Source organism: Pseudophryne corroboree, chromosome 1 (genome assembly GCF_028390025.1).
Source record: "Pseudophryne corroboree isolate aPseCor3 chromosome 1, aPseCor3.hap2, whole genome shotgun sequence".
NCBI lineage: Eukaryota > Metazoa > Chordata > Amphibia > Anura > Myobatrachidae > Pseudophryne > Pseudophryne corroboree.
In genome coordinates, this window is record NC_086444.1 from 445547699 (window position 1) to 445569123 (window position 21425).

Genomic DNA, 21425 nt, shown 5'->3' on the forward strand with positions numbered 1-21425 from the left:
ATTTAAAATTTGGCACGAATTGATAGGAATGGAATATTTCACATTTATAATAATGATGAATAGACCAGTATTAGTTTCATCAGTCCACAGTTCACAATATGTCTTTAAATGGATAAAAATATTTACATTTTCCATTCTTCTCTACTATCTCAACTAAAATTTGGAGCCCCTTTGAAATATTACTTTTATACCTGATTAGATATAGTTATGGGAGAAAAGCTTGAAAGGTACTTAATTTATGAGCACTAGACGTAAAAGACCAGATGCAATGACAAGGGCCCGTGAGCACAAGAGGACTATTTAAAAGTGCTTCAAGAGTTCTCAGTCTCATGCATCTTTTTTTCAGTATATTGCTGTATATGATATCCCCCCATACAGCATGTTCCCAGACACATCTCTCTTTCTCAACTTTCCCTCTTCCTCATCTAGGAGATATATAGATAGATAGATAGATAGATAGATAGATAGATAGATAGATAGATAGATAGATAGAAAATACAAAGCTCAAAGCCTTAAATTATAGTCCAGGTATATCATCACTATAGTCCTTTCTACTTTGTGGCACTGTCAGGTAATATTGGGGCAGATATATTAACCTGGAGTAGTGATAAAGCAGTGATAAAGCAGTGATAAGTGTAAGGTTATAACGCACCAGCAAATCAGTACAGATTTGAATAATGACCATTAGGAGCTGATTGGCTCACCTTGCACTTATCACTGCTTTATCATTTCTTTATCCCTTCTCCATTATAACCACTCGTGCCTGGAACTATACAGGAGTGTACCAGTCTGTTTACCATAGTAATTGTTCCCAAATGCATGATTGGAGACATGAATCTGACCTGTTTACATATATACATATGCTTATATGCATGTATGCACAGTATATATGTTTGCTACTGTATCACTGTATGTAATGCAGCTGGTAACTCTGTAACTCCAACCCCCCCCCCCCCCCCCCCCCCCCAACAATTTCTTAACACCTCCATGTTTCTCCAAAATGTGCGCATTCATTTGCATAATTAATTCATGTAAACATTTTTGCTGTCCTTGTAGGGAAAGAATATGATGACCTGTGGACCACAGCCTCTACTTTCATTGTGCTCTTCCTTCTGAGTCTCCTCTACAGTGCAACAGTCACTCTGTTCAAGGTGTGAATCATAGGAATATGTGGTGATTAATCTCATTCTAAGTTGCCTAATAACGCACATAGGTGAACAAAGTTAAGGCAGTGGCACACACAGAGAAAGAAGGGAGACATTTCTGAGTACCCAGATACCCGAGACCCTCCCCCCCAACGATGGATGAGTTTCTTCTTCTGAGACGTAGACAACTTTGTCTCTGTCTCTACAGTAAGTGGCTGACCAGCAGAGCCCTGCCCCTTGTCACTATTCGCAGTTGTATGGGAGAGTGGCAGGGACTAATGCTGTGAAGTGCCCACCCCTGGAGACCTGATTCTGCAACAGGTAGAGAGTGTGCCCCATATGTGTATTGCACAGGCAAAGCCGTAGATTCCAGCACTTAATGCAGACTCTATGATCTAGTGTGAGCTACCTGCGTGTTTACATCATGGGTAAATTGCTAATTAATTGAATAGCTCTAGGCGTTAAACCCAGTGCTTTACCCGCATGGTAAACCACGTGGATAATTGACTATGCCCCTTATTCAGAAATCACTCATTTAAAATACTACATTTGTCCCTGGAAGGATACATGTACTTCCATATGTATTCAAGTTATGCATTATTTGTCAAAAGCTTGGGTTTGTCAAAATATGATATAGAAGGCAGATAATAAATAATTGTTTATAAGGTAGATATAATATCGGCAGTTTGACATTGATGGAAAAAAATACTATTTTTTTTTAAATGACTAGTAAACTAGCAAACACAGATATTAGGGGATGCGGTCAAGATCCCGCCGGATGGAATCCCGTCAGTCGAAATACCGACACCGGAATCCCGACCTGCACAATCCCGACATATTCTCCCTCCGTGGGTGTCCACGGCCCGCATGGGGCTGCATTCCGCTCGCCACCCCTGTCAGGATTCTGCTAGTCGGGATTCCGGTGTCGGTATTTCGACCGCCGGGATTCCGTCCAGCGGGATTTCGTACTGATCCCGATATTAGAGCAGAGGTTCCCAAGCGCGATCCTCAAGGCACCCCAACAGTCCAGGTTTTAGGTATATCCATGGTTCAGCACAGATGGTGAAATCAAATTGACTGAGGTGCTAATTAAGTCACCTGTGGCCATGCATGGATACATTTAAAACCAGGACCATTGGGGTGCCTTGAGGACCGCGTTTGGGAACCTCTGTATTAGAGTGATGATGGATAGTGAGAATTTCATTGTATGCACATAATTAGAAGTAGGACACATACTTAAAATAAGAATTTACTTACCGATAATTCTATTTCTCGTAGTCCGTAGTGGATGCTGGGAACTCCGTAAGGACCATGGGGAATAGCGTCTCCGCAGGAGACTGGGCACAAAAGTAAAGCTTTAGGACTACCTGGTGTGCACTGGCTCCTCCCCCTATGACCCTCCTCCAAGCCTCAGTTAGGATACTGTGCCCGGACGAGCGTACACAATAAGGAAGGATTTTGAATCCCGGGTAAGACTCATACCAGCCACACCAATCACACCATACAACCTGTGATCTGAACCCAGTTAACAGCATGATAACAGAGGAGCCTCTGAAAAGATGGCTCACAACAATAATAACCCGATTTTTGTAACAATAACTATGTACAAGTATTGCAGACAATCCGCACTTGGGATGGGCGCCCAGCATCCACTACGGACTACGAGAAATAGAATTATCGGTAAGTAAATTCTTATTTTCTCTGACGTCCTAGTGGATGCTGGGAACTCCGTAAGGACCATGGGGATTATACCAAAGCTCCCAAACGGGCGGGAGAGTGCGGATGACTCTGCAGCACCGAATGAGAGAACTCCAGGTCCTCCTCAGCCAGGGTATCAAATTTGTAGAATTTAGCAAACGTGTTTGCCCCTGACCAAGTAGCTGCTCGGCAAAGTTGTAAAGCCGAGACCCCTCGGGCAGCCGCCCAAGATGAGCCCACCTTCCTTGTGGAATGGGCTTTTACAGATTTTGGCTGTGGCAGGCCTGCCACAGAATGTGCAAGCTGAATTGTACTACAAATCCAACGAGCAATAGTCTGCTTAGAAGCAGGAGCACCCAGCTTGTTGGGTGCATACAGGATAAACAGCGAGTCAGATTTTCTGACTCCAGCCGTCCTGGAAACTTATATTTTCAGGGCCCTGACTACGTCCAGCAACTTGGAGTCCTCCAAGTCCCTAGTAGCCGCAGGTACCACAATAGGCTGGTTCAAGTGAAACGCTGAAACCACCTTAGGGAGAAATTGAGGACGAGTCCTCAATTCTGCCCTGTCCGTATGAAAAATTAGGTAAGGGCTTTTATAGGATAAAGCCGCCAATTCTGAGACACGCCTGGCTGAAGCCAGGGCCAACAGCATTACCACTTTCCATGTGAGATATTTTAAGTCCACAGTGGTGAGTGGTTCAACCAATGTGATTTTAGGAACCCCAAAACTACATTGAGATCCCAAGGTGCCACTAGAGGCACAAAAGGAGGCTGTATATGCAGTACCCCCTTGACAAACGTCTGAACTTCAGGAACTGAAGCCAGTTCTTTCTGGAAGAAAATCGACAGGGCCGAAATTTGAACCTTAATGGACCCCAATTTTAGGCCCATAGACACTCCTGTTTACAGGAAATGCAGGAATCGACCTAATTGAAATTCCTCCATCGGGGCCTTACTGGCCTCGCACCACGCAACATATTTTCGCCAAATGCGGTGATAATGCTTTGCGGTTACATCCTTCCTGACTTGACCAGGGTAGGGATGACTTCATCCGGAATGCCTTTTTCCTTCAGGATCCGGCGTTCAACCGCCCTGCCGTCAAACGCAGCCACGGTAAGTCTTGGAATAGACAGGGTCCTTGCTGGAGCAGGTCCCTTCTTAGAGGTAGAGGCCTCTGGTCCTCCGTGAGCATCTCTTGAAGTTCCGGGTACCAAGTCCTTCTTGGCCAAACCGGAGCCACGAGTATAGTTCTTACTCCCCTCCGTCTTATAATTCTCAGTACTTTTGGTATGAGAGGAAGAGGAGGGAACACATACACTGACTGGTACACCCACGGTGTTACCAGAGCGTCCACAGCTATTGCCTGAGGGTCCCTTGACCTGGCTCAATACCTGTCCAATTTTTTGTTTAGGCGGGACGCCATCATGTCCACCTTTGGTTTTTCCCAATGGTTTACAATCATGTGGAAGACTTCTGGGTGAAGTCCCCACTCTCCCGGGTGGAGGTCGTGCCTGCTGAGGAAGTCTGCTTCCCAGTTGTCCACTCCCGGAATGAACACTGCTGACAGTGCTATCACATGATTTTCCGCCCAGAGAAAAATCCTTGCAGCTTCTGCCATTGCCCTCCTGCTTCTTGTGCCGCCCTGTCTGTTTACGTGGGCGACTGCCGTGATATTGTCCGACAGGATCAGCACCGGCTGACCTTGAAGCAGAGGTATTGCTTGGCTTAGGGCATTGTAAATGGCCCTTAGCTCCAAAATATTTATGTGAAGTGATGTCTCCAGGCTTGACCACAAGCCCTGGAAATTTTTTCCCTGTGTGACTGCTCCCCAGCCTCTCAGGCTGGCATCCGTGGTCACCAGGACCCAGTCCTGAATGCCGAATCTGCGGCCCTCTAGAAGATGAGCACTCTGCAACCACCACAGGAGAGACACCCTTGTCTTTGGTGACAGGGTTATCCGCTGATGCGATCCGGACCATTTGTCCAGCAGGTCCCACTGGAAAAGTTCTTGCGTGGAATCTGCCGAATGGAATTTCTTCGTAGGAAGCCACCATTTTTCCCAGGACCCTTGTGCACCACTGACACTTGGCCTGGTTTTAGGAGGTTTCTGGCTAGTTCGGATAACCCCCTGGCTTTCTCCTCCGGGAGAAAACACCTTTTTCCGGACTGTGTCCAGGATCATCCCTAGGAATAGAAGGCGTGTCGTCGGGATCAGCTGCGATTTTGGAATATTGAGAATCCAACCGTGCTGCCGCAGCACTATCTGAGATAGTGCTACCCCGACTTCCAACTGTTCCCTGGATCTTGCCCTTATCAGGAGATCGTCCAAGTAAGGGATAACTAAAACTCCCTTCTTTCGAAGGAGTATCATCATTTCGGCCATTACCTTGGTAAAGACCCGGGGTGCCGTGGACAATCCAATCGGCAGCTTCTGAAACTGATAGTGACAGTTCTGTACCACAAACCTGAGGTACCCTTGGAGAAGGGTAAATTGGGACATGTAGGTAAGCATCTTTGATGTCCAGAGAGACCATATAGTCCCCTTCTTCCAGGTTTGCAATCACTGCTCTGAGTGACTCCATCTTGAATTTGAACCTTTGTATGTAAGTGTTCAAGGATTTTAGATTTAAAAATGGTCTTACCGAGCCATCCGGCTTCGGTACCACAATAGTGTGGAATAGTACCCCTTTCCCTGTTGCAGGAGGGGTACCTTGATTATCACCTGCTGGGAATACAGCCTGTGAATGGCTTGCAATACTGTCTCCCTGTCTGAGGGAGACGTCGGTAAAGCAGACTTTATGAAACGGCGAGGGGGAGACGTCTCGAATTTCTTGAAGCGGGCCCCCACCGTGCCTGAGACCGCTTGTAAAGCCCCAGCGTCATGCTAAGGACTTTGCGGAGGCGGGAGAGGGCTTTTGTTCCTGGGAATTGGCTGTTTGCTGCAGCCTTTTTCCTCTCCCTCTGCCACGGGGCAGAAATGAGGCGCCTTTTGCCCGCTTGTCCTTATGGGGCCGAAAGGAATGCGCCTGATAATACGGCGTCTTCTTAGGTTGAGAAGCTACCTGGGGTAAAAATGTGGATTTTCCAGTGGCCACCAGGTCTGTTAGACCTACCCCAAATAACTCCTCCCTTTTATAAGGCGATACTTCCATATGCCTTTTGGAATCATCATCACTTGACCACTGTCTTGTCCATAACTCTCTTCTGGCAGAAATGGACAGCGCACTTACTCTTGATGCCAGTCGGCAAATATCCCTCTGTGCATCACGCATATATAGAAAAGCATCTTTTAAATGCTCTATAGTTAGTAATATACTGTCCCTATCTAGGGTATCAATATTGTCAGTCAGGGAATCCGACCAAGCCACCCCAGCACTGCACATCCAGGCTGAGGCGATTGCTGGTCGCAGTATCACACCCGTGTGAGTGTATATACATTTTAGGATATTTTACTGCTTTCTGTCAGCAGGTTCCTTAAGGGCGGCCGTATCCGGGGACGGTAGTGCCACCTGTTTAGACAAGCATGTGAGCGCTTTATTCACCCTAAGGGGTGTTTCCCAACGTGCCCTATCCTCTGGCGGGAAGGGGTATGATGCTAATAACTTTTTAGGAATTAACAGTTTTTATCAGGGGAAACCCACGCATCATCACACACTTCATTTAATTCCTCAGATGCAGGAAAAACTACAGGCAGTTTTTTCTCACCCAACCTAATACCCTTTTTAGTGGTACTGGTATTATCAGAAATGTGTAAAAACATTTTCCATAGCCTCAATCATGTAACGTGTGGCCCTACTGGAAGTCACATTCGTCTCTTAATCGTCGACACTGGAGTCAGTATCCGTGTCGGCGTCTGTATCTGCCATCTGTGGTAACGGGCGTTTTAGAGCCCCAGATGGCTTTTGAGACACCTGGACAGGCACAGGCTGAGTCGCCGGCTGTCTCATGTCATCAATCTTTTGTAAAGAGCTGACACTGTCACATAATTCCTTCCATAAGCTCATCCACTCAGGTGTCGACTCCCTAGGGGGTGACATCTCTGTTACAGGCAATTGCTCCGCCTCCACCTCATTTTCCTCCTCATACATGTCGACACAACGTACCGACACACAGCACACACACAGGGAATGCTCTGATAGAGGACAGGACCCCACTAGCCCTTTGGGGAGACAGAGGGAGAGTATGCCAGCACACACCAGAGCGCTATATATATATACAGGGATAACCTTATATAAGTGTTTTTCCCCTTATAGCTGCTGTATTGTTATACTGCGCCTAATTAGTGCCCCCCTCTCTTTTTTAACCCCTTTCTGTAGTGTAGTAACTGCAGGGGAGAGCCAGGGAGCTTCCCTCCAACGGAGCTGTGAGAGAAAATGGCGCCAGTGTGCTGAGGAGATAGGCTCCGCCCCCTTCTCGGCGGCCTTTTCTCCCGTTTTTCTGTGGAATCTGGCAGGGGTTAAAATTCATCCATATAGCCCTGGGGGCTATATGTGATGTATTTTCGCCAGCCAAGGTGTTTTTATTGCTGCTCAGGGCGCCCCCCCCTAGCGCCCTGCACCCTCAGTGACCGAAGTGTGAAGTGTGCTGAGGAGCAATGGCGCACAGCTGCAGTGCTGTGCGCTACCTTGGTGAAGACAGGATGTCTTCTGCCGCCGATTTTTCCGGACCTCTTCTTGCTTCTGGCTCTGTAAGGGGGCCGGCGGCGCGGCTCTGGGACCGAGCTCCGAGGCTGGGCCTGTGTTCGGTCCCTCTGGAGCTAATGGTGTCCAGTAGCCTAAGAAGCCCAATCCACTCTGCACGCAGGTGAGTTCGCTTCTTCTCCCCTTAGTCCCTCGATGCAGTGAGCCTGTTGCCAGCAGGTCTCACTGAAAATAAAAAACCTAAAACTAAACTTTCACTAAGAAGCTCAGGAGAGCCCCTAGTGTGCACCCTTCTCGGCCGGGCACAAAAATCTAACTGAGGCTTGGAGGAGGGTCATAGGGGGAGGAGCCAGTGCACACCAGGTAGTCCTAAAGCTTTACTTTTGTGCCCAGTCTCCTGCGGAGCCGCTATTCCCCATGGTCCTTACGGAGTTCCCAGCATCCACTAGGACGTCAGAGAAATATGTATAAGCACTAAATAATGACTGTAATATTGGGAATGCTTTGAATTTGACAATTTACCATAAGAAAAAATAAAGTCAGTGTTGATTTTTATCAGTTTTGAATACATTTCTGAATATGGACATTAGAACATTCTCAGTGACTATTTTGAATTGTATATAAAGATGTAAGATGCTCTTGTTGACAATCAAGAGGAGATTCAGTTTACCATGAGGTTCCACTGGAACCTTACCTGCTAATAAAATGTGGGTTACCCCGTAGTAGTGTGATCAAAGCAATAGGAAATGTACTCTTGTAATTACCCACAATGAGCACAGCCACTTAATTAAACCTCCCTCTGCAATGTATGACTCTGTACATAAATATCAATGTCTCAAAGTACTGTGATGTTCTTCTGACAAGAGTCAACATCAGATACCTATACAATAATTAATATTTGATTGGTGATATTATGTGCTACCATCTGTACTTAGCCAATCAGCTCATAGCTGCCATGTTACAGGCTGTGTTTGAAAAATGACAGTTAGGAGCTGGTAAGTTGGACTTTTATCTCTGTCCACTTTATCTCTCTCCAAAGCTTAGTATATAGACCACAAGTAGACTGAAATAGAACAGAGTTCTGTGGTTGGTTGGAGAGACATTAGAAAAGACAGTTAAAAAAAGTTGAAAGGACATTGTCATTCAGATAAGGATAAATTATTTTTTTCTCTTTTCAAGCAACTGTTGTGTCATTTTTCAAACACAGCCTGTGACATAGCAGTTCGGAGTTGATAGGCTGGTACTTTATCTCTGTTCACTTCATCTTTCTCCAAGGCTTAGTACATAGGGCCTGATTCATGTCTGCAAGTAAGACAAAAAAGCAAGCAACTGGGCAAAATCATGTTGCACTGTATGATAATCCTTCAAACCAGTCACATGCTTCCACATACTACTTAGACAATCCCACATGACACTGACATCCCCACAACTCCACATACTACTCAACCCTGAGTGCCATTGTGACATCCCTATATTTCTTCACATACAGTACTACTCAGACAGCCCCACATGCCTCCATATACCACCCAGACAACCCCATATGCCAATCAGACATTACCACTTGACTCCACATACCACTCAGACAACCCCACATGCCACTCTGACATCACCATGTGCATCCACATACCACTCAGACACCCCACATACCACTCTGACATCACCACATGCCACCACATACTACTCAGACAGTCCACCTACCAATCTGACATCACCACATGCCGCCACATACCACTCAGACACTCCACCTACCACTCTGACATCCCCACATGCTGCCACATACCACTCAGACAACCCCACATGCCACTCTGACATCCCTACATGTCACCACATACCACAAAGACACTCCACCTACCACTCTGACATCCCCACATGCCTCCACATACCACACAGATAACCCCACATGCCACTCTGACATCCCCACATGTCACCACATACCACAAAGACACTCCACCTACCACTCTGACATCCCCACATGCCTCCACATACCACACAGATAACCCCACATGCCACTCTGATATCCCTACATGCCAACACATACCACAAAGACACTCCACCTACCACTCTGACATCCCCACATGCCTCCACATACCATTCAGACAACCCCACATGCCACTCTGACTTCACCGCATGCCTCTACATACCATTCAGCAAACCCCAAATGCCACTTAAATATCCCCACATGCTTACACATACTACTCAGACAATCCCACATGCCACTCTGATATCCCCACACCTCTATATACTGTACTACTCAACCATGAGTGCCGTTCCAACATCCCTCTATTCCTCCACATACTACTCAAACACCTCATATGCCACGCTGACATCACTACATGCCTCCCCATACCACTCAAACATCCCACATGCCACTCTGACATCACCACATGCTGCCACATACCACTCAGACACCCCAAGTGCCACTCTCACATCACAACATGCCGCCGCATACCACTAAAGGGGGGTACTCACGGAGCGATATTCTAAGCAATCTGACAAGATTACTTAGAATTTAAGCATTATCGCTCCGTGTGTACCCCCTACAGCGATAGCAATGTGCAGCCCCGCACATCGCTATCGCTGGTGCTAGATTGGCCTGCTATGCAGGCCAATCTAGCAGGTCGCTCACTTCACCTGCTGGGTGAAATGAGCGGCCCCCCCTTTCCCCCGCATGCTCAGCACACATCGCGCTGTGCTGAGCGGGGGGAGAGATGTGTGCTGAGCGGTTCGCTCTCCCCACATCTGCCAGTGAGTACTGGCCCTAAGACATCACCACCTGCCACCACATAACACTCAGACACCCAATATGCCACTCTGACATTCCCAGATCTCCACATACTACTTATACAACTCATTCCTCTACATATCACTCAGACTATCAACGTGCCACTCTGACATCCCCACATGCCTCCAGATACCACTCAGATAAATACAGATTCAACTCTGACATCCCCATTAGATAACCCCAAGTGCCTCTCTGACATCACCACATGCCTCCACACAAACTCACATGCCACTCTGATAGTTTAATTGTCCATAAATAAGAGAATACTGTACTTTTATCCTCTATATGCAAGAGACTACTCAATGTTATGTTTATTCTGGTACCTGAGACACAGTTATGTAAACATCATTGACCAAACCACTTAAATCAAATGATGATGATGATGATGATGATGATGATGATGATGATGATGATGATGATGATGATGGGTATTTGACCTAAGTATTTCTCTAAACAGATATTTTGAGAGAACTGTACAGATATGTGCATTTTTCCTTGGTCTTGTTCATCAGAGGATATTTTAATGCTTTTTTATGTATTACTGTATTTCTACAGGTTAAATAACATAATTGCAACCTGAAGACTGTAGTTTGTCCCAGAATAATATTTTGGCACTGAGCTGCCAATCGTGAAATCCAGAACCCATGATCTGCAGCTCTGTAAATATGTATTGTTGTTACTATATTGTATAAAACATAAAATAATTGTAATACTGTAAGTTCACTTCACTGTGCTTTTTGCTGATGTAAATGAAATGTGAGTCATGAGTACAATAAAGATATTTTATTTTAACATGACTATGATGTTGTTATTCTCTCTTTCATTACTTTTTTTGTTGTTTTGAATTTTTATTTATTGAGTTAACTATGATAGATAGATAGATAGATAGATAGATAGATAGATAGATAGATAGATAGATAGATAGATAGATAGATAGATAGATAGATAGATAGATAGATAGATAGATAGATAGATGAGCTGTTCTGTCATACAAATGTATTGGTTATGGCAAAAATAGTTCGATGTATTCAAATATTGCCATGTGAGGTCCTTCTATTGCACTAACCTTAAACACTGCATTGGGTGAAAGGTGTTGGTTTATTTTTGGTACCCTATCATAAAATAGCCATGATTATTTGATTGATGTTTTTATCTGTGTTTTACTCTGGTGGAAATTCCCATTGTATATGACTATATATATGACTGTATATGACTATATATGTGTATATGACTATAATCTGTATCCTAAAGAGTAGATGTGTCTCATTTGCATAAGGTGTTGCATACTGTATCGCAGTTCAGCAAATACAAAATATACAATGAAATATGTACCAGTCATATATTATAGTACAATACAGGTCATGCATACAATGGCCCTCAATCAGATGTGGAGGAGTAGCGGCTCATGCAGCAAAGTACCGGCATGCACCGGACCCATACCGCGCATGTGCAGCACAGGTCTGTGACGTTGGTTGCACTACGGCATCAGACTGTCAGTGATTAACAGTCTGATGTCGTTTGGGGCAGGGAAGGGATGGCGATGGAGATTTCCTGACCTCTGTGTAGGACTTGCCGCAGCCGGTAAGCACGACCCCATGGTCATGCAGCCTGCCTGTGGTGCCAGGCAAGATCCAATACTGCATCCTAGGATGCTGCTCAGATCAGTAATGCATCAGGAGGCGTGACACCTCCTGCTTCATTACCATGTTACTTCTATGTAAGCAGCAATGATGGCTACTCTAACCACATCTGAATGAGGGCCAATGTGGCATCCTACACTACTTATCATGTACTGCACTATTCATTCATCACTTAAGCAAGACAACATTTCCAACAAAGATCAATGGGTTTGATGATGAGAGGGGAAGTGGATAAGAAAGGGGAAGATGAAACTTTTATTGAAATACATAGACATATTGCAGAGATGGGCTTAAGCAGAATAACATATTCAGCAATGATCAAGCTGTGTGATGGGGAAAGGGAGGAGGGTACAGGAAGGGGATTCACATGCTGGAGGCTTTATTGGAAAATGAGGAGACGGAGAGGAGAGAGTTTTAGTCTTCTTCTTCAGGACTGTCAATGGTGAAAAAGTCTCTTAGTAGACTGTGATATCTACTGCTGTCTATTCACTCATGGACCCAGTTCAGGCTACAAGGGATATATACAAGACTTTAGTTAATTAGTAACACCGCTAAGTACTTAGTACTGTGGAGAGACATTAGAAAAGATAGTTCAAAAAGTTTAAAGGATATTGTCATTCCGAGAAGGATTCCTCTTTTTTTTTTCTCTTTTCAAGCAACTGTTATGAGAATAAATATTTACAAAGCAAAAACACCTTAATTACATATATAAAGCCATTATTGATGGTTATACGGTTTGATTGATTGCCTGCAACAGTATTTGGAGATTTTAGGGTCTATGTACTAAGACTTGGAAAGAAATAAAGTGGAAAGAGATAAAGTACCAACCAACCAGCTTCTAACTGTTATTTTTCAAACCCAGCCTGTAACATGGCAGCTAGGAGCTGATTGGCTGGTACTTTATCTCCATCCACATTACCTATGAATTACATTGGAAAGTATCATTGTGGGTTATTTAGTAATATCACTTGTTATAGGACAGAGTGGTAAAACAGATATTTCTTGGTTAAGGCAGGAATAATAATATAACATACTACTTGGTTAAGGCAGGATTAATAACAGAACATACTACTGTATGCTTTAAAAAAAAAAAAAAGGTTGCAGAAAAACTACTCACATAAACAGTTCTTTGGAGTTAATTCATATTTGTACTTTATCTTCTAGAGAAAGAATCAGCTGGCACCCTGCATCTCTTGTTTCCATGCTGTGACATAGTCAGAGGCCATCTACCTTTCACCATTGGCTGCCTTCTCACAGATGCCATACCGATAGATAAGAAGGTTATAAAATGGAATGACGTGGAGAACAATAAGGCCAGACAGCTGACAACAATAGGCAAGGACATCTCTGCAGTGACCAGCTTCATGACCATTAGCTCCTCAGATTGGAAAAATAATAAATTCACCTGCTCCATTGGTGACATGAAAAAGAATCTGATTGAAGGTATGTTTTTCTTTTAGCAACACCAAGTATAAAATACAGACATTCCTTAATAAAATATATAACTGTCTGTGAAGATAGAAAACATATGGATAAGATATGCACCCCATGCATGCTACTACTCCACCTTCCTGCAAATTCACTTGGTGATTCTACCCACTGTTGTATAATGTTGTGCATTATAACTACTACTATTGCAATATGTTCTCATTCATTCTGCAGTATGGCACATTTGTTTTTAATCTGTTGTTTCCATGAACTCCTACATGCAATATGCTGGCTGCTTTCCATATCTCTCCATATCACCCCATCATGGTCCCGTCTCCCCTTTTCTACTGTCCCTCACCTGTTTCTTTGTGTGTGCTTCCCTGTGTTCTGATGTCTTTTCTCTATTTGTTCTGTAATTCCCCACCTTGTTACACTTCTACAGATTGCTTATCCTACCCACTGTAACCTTTGTAGTGTGCCCAAGATGGCTTCCCTGCATGCTACTTTGAAGGCCACAATGAATAGCCTGTTGAACTATTTCTGCAGTTGGTATTCTGTTAGTTGCATTTTCATTTTACCCTTGTATGTCTTATTTCCATGTGCTTATATCTCACGTTGTAACCTATATAGTGTACCTGAGGTGGCTGCCTCACCTGGTATGCTCATGTGTTGGATGAACAATGCATGGATCTGATAATTTTGTAAGGATCATGTATCTTGCTTTAGGTTTCTGTAGCTCCCTCATTATGTGTCATCTAGTCTAGGAGTTCCCTACCCTGCCCAGTGTAACATATGTAGTATGTCCAAGATGGCTGTCACACCCGACACCTTCATGGGAAGGAAGGATAATACATGGAACTGATATCCCGAAATGTCTGAATCACCTCTATTATTTTCCTGGTTCCTCTATTTTCTGAAAATCTACTCCTTTGTATTAGACTCATGATTTCGGTTAAGCATTTTGAGTCCTTTCAGAGCAAAGCTATATATAGATGAAAGCCTGTTGTTTATAATATAATTTTGTGGTCACATTTTCTCTTTTACCCCATTTTCCCATACATAAGTCTATTATCCAGGTGCTCTTTAATTGAAATGCTTGGAAGAGATTCTGCCTCTTTAAACTTATGAGCCATCAGACCTCAACCCATCTTAAAAGCACAGCTTGTGTATAAAATCTGTGTGATACTTGGCAAAGGATGCAGAGCAATTCTCGTGCTTTTATGAGTCAGGATAGGGACTGGCCAGATGGGAAGACTTTGACGTAGTTGGCCATCTTGACAGATTATCGATATTACACTAACTATACTATGCCACTGATCTGTTTTCTTAGTTCAGTTCACTCATAGTCAACATGTATTTTCTTTTGTTTCAGTCTGCACAGAGGTAAAGGTTTCACAGCCCGACACAGAGATCTATCTGGCTTCCTATGAGAATTCTAAGCAGTTGAGCATTGTGCCTATAGTTTGTCTTGTATCCAGTTTTTACCCCAATGACACTACTGTTGTTTGGCTTAAGAATGGACTACACCATACTAACAGTAACTTCAATACCTGGAAAGGTGAAGATGGTCTTTTCTTTGGAAAAAGTACACTGAATATCAGCAGAGAGAGCTGGTTGAATAACGATGAGTACACTTGTAAGGTGACCCTGGAAAAACTAAGCCACATGAAAAACATTAGCAAATGCTCAGGTAAGGAAACATTAATAATTAAGTATATGAAACAAATTTTCCACAGAACAGTTATAGTATATCTAGCCTTGATTCATCTTACTGTAAGTGAAAGTTATTGACCGACAGTCTTGAAATAATTGCTATATACATAACCCAATTTGATCAGGTTTAGCCAAAGACCAACACACTGTTAACATTGTATTAACTATTGACAGAACCTATGATATTGATAGGTGTCAGTTGTGTTCAACGGAGGTCAGTCCGCATAGCAAATATCTCAATCAGGCTTGTTGGTTTGTTAACCAGCAGAATACAGGATGCAGGGTAACACAGGGTTAATGCAAGCATACACATACAGTGGTATGAGACGGATGCAGCCAGGAGCTTCAGGATTAATGCAAGCAGTGTGCATAGATGGAGTAGCACACACCTGTGTTTACAAGGCTGTAACTAATGGTGTGCAGGTGGTGCCTCGGTGCAGAGCATAGAGCCCTGTGGGTGGCATTGCTGCTCACCCACGGCCCCTGCATCTGGCTAGCATGGTGCCTGAAATGGCATATTGCAGGAGGAATCACTATGCAGTCCTTTGGATGCTCCATACATTTACACTTCAGCTCTTACAGCCCCCTGAGGATGCTCCAGGGGGCTAATTGCATGTGCTGATGGCCCTGCCTCCTGAGCATGATGTCATAACATCATGTGCTCAGAGGGCGTGGCAAGCACATGACGCAATAAAGACCTGTTACGGTGCTGTGTACAGTCTATACACACAGTGGTATTAGCCTTCTGATGGTAATTGGTGGTGGCACAGTGAGATTTTAAAGCCTCCGCTGTGATGTACAGTCTCCAGTATGTGGCACAGTCTCCGGTATGGGACACAGACACTCAGGGGCATGTCCTCTCACTATGGAGGACAGACAGAGAAGGCCCACAGTAGCACACACAGGCTGTGCCACTGAGAGTGCAGGACTTGGTACTGATGGGAGAGTAGGCAGATCTGGGGATGTGTGGCTGCAAAATGGTGCTATGCTGGCCACACTGGGGGTTTCAGTGGCTTCACTCTCCCTCAGCAGCTGGCCCAGGCCTGGGACGGGCTCCTGCCGGGCCCCTCCACCAAGCCCAGCCCGGGTAATTAGTACCCGCCCCCCAACCCATCTCGGTGACCCTGCACTTAGGATCCGGAGTGCGCCCTTTCCAAAATGAATAACCTCAGTACAGGAAAATGTTCACAACTTTAATCTTTTTGTGAACCCCTAATAAATGACAATATCGTACCCCATGATAAAAATCATTATAATCTCATGTTGTCATCTAGCCATTGCTGCAGAATACAGAGATACATTATAATTAAAACATTACATCCACTCTCGGCATTTCTCAGTTATTGTAAACCATACACACAGATGACCTGTCGAGACCTTAACCCTATAGAACAGATGGCTGTTCAGTTACAAAGTGTTAAGCACTAAACTTGACCAGTTATAAATAGCATATTGTGAGTTTGGTCATTTAACACTAATAGTACGAAGCGTGAGATATTCATTCTTTCTATATGTTGCACATGTACGGCTGTTTAGCTGCCAGTTCCCAGTTCTAGGAGAATATGTATCAAACATTCTAAAGAGAAAAAGTAGAGAAGTTTCCCATACTGTAGTGACCAATCACCTTCGAACTGTCATTTTATAGTTGGTGCTAGATACATGATAGCTAGAAGCGGATTGGTTTCTATGAGCAATTTCACATTTTCTCATGGGAGATGTACTATGCCTTGGAGAGTGATAAAGTGGAGAGAGATAAAGTACCAGTCAATCAGCTCCTAACTGCCATGTTACAGGCTGTGTTTATCTCTCTCCACTTTTACACTCTCCAAGGCTTAGTACATATCCCCCTTGAAGCTTTGATAAATCTCCTCTCTAGAATCTTCTGTGCCTTCAATGTCAAGCATGTCTACAGAACAGTGTCTACGTGATCTGGCATGTACCATCAATGTACCATCAAATGTACCATCGTGGTGGGGAGGTACAACTTGACATAGTAAAGACAGAATAGTGCCTATTTTTACAAGCTCAGAAAACCGTCACTGAATGTAATTGGCTTCATAGCTCTGCCCTGGGAATTACGATATTTCTTTAACTTTGACTACTGGCTTTGGGTTATGATTTACTCTGCCTGATTGTTCCTACCCTTCTACAGGGGTGGTCTTCAGTTTGCCAGCTGTTGGGATCCCGGTGCACAGTATACCAGTGCCGGAATCCCGACACCCGGCATACCGACACCTTATCTTCCACTTGGGGGTCCTGGAGGGAGACTAGATAGCGTGGCGTGCCTAGCGCACCACCGTGACCGCAGCGTGGTGAGCGCAGCGAGCCCACAAGGTGCTCATTTGCGCTCACCCAGCTGTCTGTATGCCGGCGATCATGATTCCGGCGCCGGTATGCTGGCCGCCGGGAGCCCAGCCGCCGGCATACCATAGTATACCCCTTCTACAGTACTGTACCTAGACTTTGACATGGATTGTGATTTTTTTGCTGGTTCATCTGAACACTCTTTAGTACATCAAGATTTAACCACTTAACTGACGACTTTTTCCCCACAAAACCATTCAGAAATTACTTAATCTTACTACTTTTTTTTTTTAGAATATATAAAAATATATATATCTAGGGGGTATTTTGCACCTCCTCATCCCCCCATGTCCATAAGTCCCCATTATAAAATAACTTTCCACCCCTCATTGTCAACAGACCAAAATCCCAATAATAGCACCCCCCCCCCCCCCCCCACCCCATACACACATACACCCTTAGGAGTAATGAATAATCCATGTTTTATAAACCAACCTCCCCATGTAACAGGCTCCAATTTCATTGTACCCCCTTTCCCACTGGCTACCCTGTGACCAGTGTATTTCTGTATTTATTATTTTACACCCCTCCAGTGTCATATATAGTATCTTTATTTTGCCTCACAGGGATTGGTAATGGATGTCCTCATTACTAGTTACTTATCCTGTATACTGTACAGACCAGGGCCGGACTGGTACCAAAAATAGGCCCTGGCATTTTTGAAGCACACAGGCCCACCTCGGTGTCAGCATCTGACTCCTCCCCTTACTATTCCCGACTCCTCCTACTTCTTAGTCTATGCTCTTACAAATATAATTAATATTATAACAACATACAAGTGTACTTCATTCTGTATTAAAATACACACAACCATTGGTTGAAGTGGAAATGTTGAAGTGGGGGGTATGGAAAAATAAAGGTTGTAACTAAGCGCACGCGCTCCAGAAAAGGGGCGTGGACACGCACGCGCCCCATTCTGTAGAATGAGAGCGTCTGTGTGCACTCCCGGCGGGGCCAATCGGCGACCATTTAGACAGAGAGTGTCCCATAGAGGTATTGTGTGCGCGCGCCGAAGGCAAGCGCGCCAAAAATATGGGTGTGGCCAATTAAAATGGGACGTGATACACAGACATATGCCCCCAATAGTGCAGTGCCAGATCCACAATTGCCCCCACAGTGCCAGATATACAAATCCCCCCACAGTGCCAGGTATACAAATGCCCCCACAGTGCCAGATCCACAAATGCCCCACAGTGCCAGGTATATAAATGCCCCCACAGTGCCAGATCCACAAATGCCCCACAGTGCCAGGTATATAAATGCCCCCACAGTGCCAGATCCACAAATGCCCCACAGTGCCAGGTATATAAATGCCCCCACAGTGCCAGGTATACAAATGCCCCCACAGTGCCAGGTAAACAATTGCCCCCACAGTGCCAGCCAATTGCCCCCACAGTGCCAGGTATACAAATGCCCCCACAGTGCTAGGTATACAAATGCCCCCACAGTGCCAGGTAAACAATTGCCCCCACAGTGCCAGGTATACAAATGCCCCCACAGTGCCAGGTATACAAATTCCCCCACAGTGCCAGGTAAACAATTGCCCCCACAGTGCCAGGTATACAAATGCCCCCACAGTGCTAGGTATACAAATGCCCCCACAGTGCCAGGTAAACAATTGCCCCCACAGTGCCAGGTATACAAATGCCCCCACAGTGCCAGGTATACAAATTCCCCCACAGTGCCAGGTAAACAATTGCCCCCACAGTGCCAGGTATACAAATGCCCCCACAGTGCCAGGTATACAAATTCCCCCACAGTGCCAGGTAAACAATTGCCCCCACAGTGCCAGGTATACAAATGCCCCCACAGTGCCAGCCAATTGCCCCCACAATGCCAGGTATACAAATGCCCCCACAGTGCCAGCCAATTGCCCCCACAGTGCCAGGTATACAAATGCCCCCACAGTGCCAGCCAATTGCCCCCACAATGCCAGGTATACAAATGCCCCCACAGTGCCAGCCAATTGCCCCCACAATGTCAGGTATACAAATGCCCCCAGTGCCCCCCACAGTGCCAGCCAATTGCCCCCACAGCAGCTTACTTACCGCTGCTGCTGCTGCTCCTCCGGCTGTGATGTGAGGGTGTCAGGAGCTCAGAGCGCGCCAGCGCGGCTATGTCTAGCGGCGTGTAGCGGACTTCTAACCAGCCGCCGGTTCGTGAGCCAATCAGAGATCGCGGACCGGCAGCGGCTGCTCCTGATTGGCTGCCGGTCCGCGAGCTCTGATTGGCTCACGAACCGGCGGCTGGTTTGAAGTCCGCTACACGCCGCCAGACAAAGCCGCGCTGGCGCGCTCTGAGCTTCTGACAGCTGAGACACGCTGCCGCCGGACTGAGCGGCAGCGTGTCTCAGTGACACAAGAGGGGGTCGGCTGGACCGGCCCACGTGGCCATCGGCCCTACTGGCATTTGCCAGAAGTGCCAGATGGCTAGTCCGGCCCTGGTACAGACAGTAGTTTAAAATGAGACCCAGTTTGAAAAGTTACCAAAGGCTATTGCTCTGAATTTCAGCATGTTTGGTGTCCTTATTACAAATGACACTTTCTGAGTCCAGGGCAGTCTTCGGATCCACAAAAGGTCCATAAATATTGCACCTCATGCCATTTGTTCTTCCTAATCTTAGGTTGTGTTAACTGAATATTACTGTGTGACTGCAAATGTAATGGAAATCCTGACTTAGGAAAAAATTAGGGTCTTATGGTGCCTCTCCCATAAAGCAGATGTTAAATCATACATAGAATTTTGTTGGTATCCGGACTCCAGGTCGACACCAAAAAGGTCAACATGGACAAAAGGTCGACATAAACAAGGTCGACATGAGTTTTTCAAAAAAAAAAATTATTTTTTGAACTTTTTCATACTTTATGATCCACGTGGACTATGATTGGGAAACGGTAACCGAAGGGACGCGGTGCACTAATTGGGGTTCCCGGTCACTCTACGAAGAAAACGACACAAACCCCCCCACTAAAAACTCATGTCGACCTTTTTCCATGTTGACCTTTTGGCCATGTCGACCTAAGGCGTGTCAACCAATTGGTGTCGACATAAGGCGTGTCGACCTTTTTGGTGTCGACCTGGAGTCCCAGACCCAATTTTGTTCTATGTTTAATCCTCCTCAAAATCAACCTCTGTGGGTTAGATTATAACTATTTCATATTAATTTTGCCCACTTAGGTACATAGGGGGTTATTCAGGTTTGTTAGCACACCAAAAAGTTAGCAATTAGGCAAAACCATGTTGTACTGCAGGTGGGGCAGATGTAATATGTGCACAGAGATTCAGATTTGAGTGGCTAACATTGTTTTTGTACAGGGTAAATAATGGCTGATTAATTTCTACACTGCAATTTAGATTTCGGTTTGAATACACCTCACCCAAATCTAACTGTACTCTGCACATGTTACATCTGCCCCACCTGCAGTGCAACATGGATTTGCACAATTGCTTATTTTTTTGGTTTGCTAACAAACCTGAATAAGGCCCATGGTTAGCTGTATTTCAACAGATTATCAATATTTTCTGCAACTGTGCCTATTTAAGGCCGCGACTCAAACACAATTATTCCCACAAGATACATTCCGTCAATTGCAGTATCTGCATGGTCTATTCTTTACTATTGTGATTCTTCAAACATCTTTCTTCTTGTAGTGTTAAGTTTTAGTTGTGGGGAAAGAAAGCTATTTGTCAATAGTTACATTTTATCACTAATTTATTATGGTTAACAAACTCAAACACACTGCCTAGGGGGGAAATTTACTAAGAATCATTTTGGGCTGTAATCCCCAATCACCCCTTATCACTGGAACATTTTGCACCGCAAATCGCACATTTACTAATAGTCGTGTTGGGCTAAATCGTGTTGTCCGATGGTGATAAGAAACATTTTTTTGCATGTTGGGAGGTGCGAATTTAGCTGCGATAAAGCATCTTGTTTGTTGTGAAGCCTGCACGGATCAGTGAGTCTTTTCATGTTTTAAGTGACTTAAAGGGTAAATTTTAGAAAAATAAAT

The 21425-nt window shown here is 44.9% G+C and overlaps 1 protein-coding gene across 3 annotated transcripts in view; it reads left to right on the forward strand.

Moving 5' to 3' along the window:
- The window catches only part of LOC134891479 (uncharacterized), a 220921-nt gene that overhangs the window by 16283 nt on the left and 183213 nt on the right, over positions 1-21425 (forward strand). For all 3 annotated transcript variants that reach the window (XM_063913535.1, XM_063913536.1, XM_063913534.1), the window contains exons 2-3: positions 13072-13350; positions 14708-15025. In XM_063913535.1, the coding sequence (XP_063769605.1) occupies positions 13072-13350; positions 14708-15025 (597 nt within the window). The remainder of the gene's footprint in view (positions 1-13071; positions 13351-14707; positions 15026-21425) is intronic.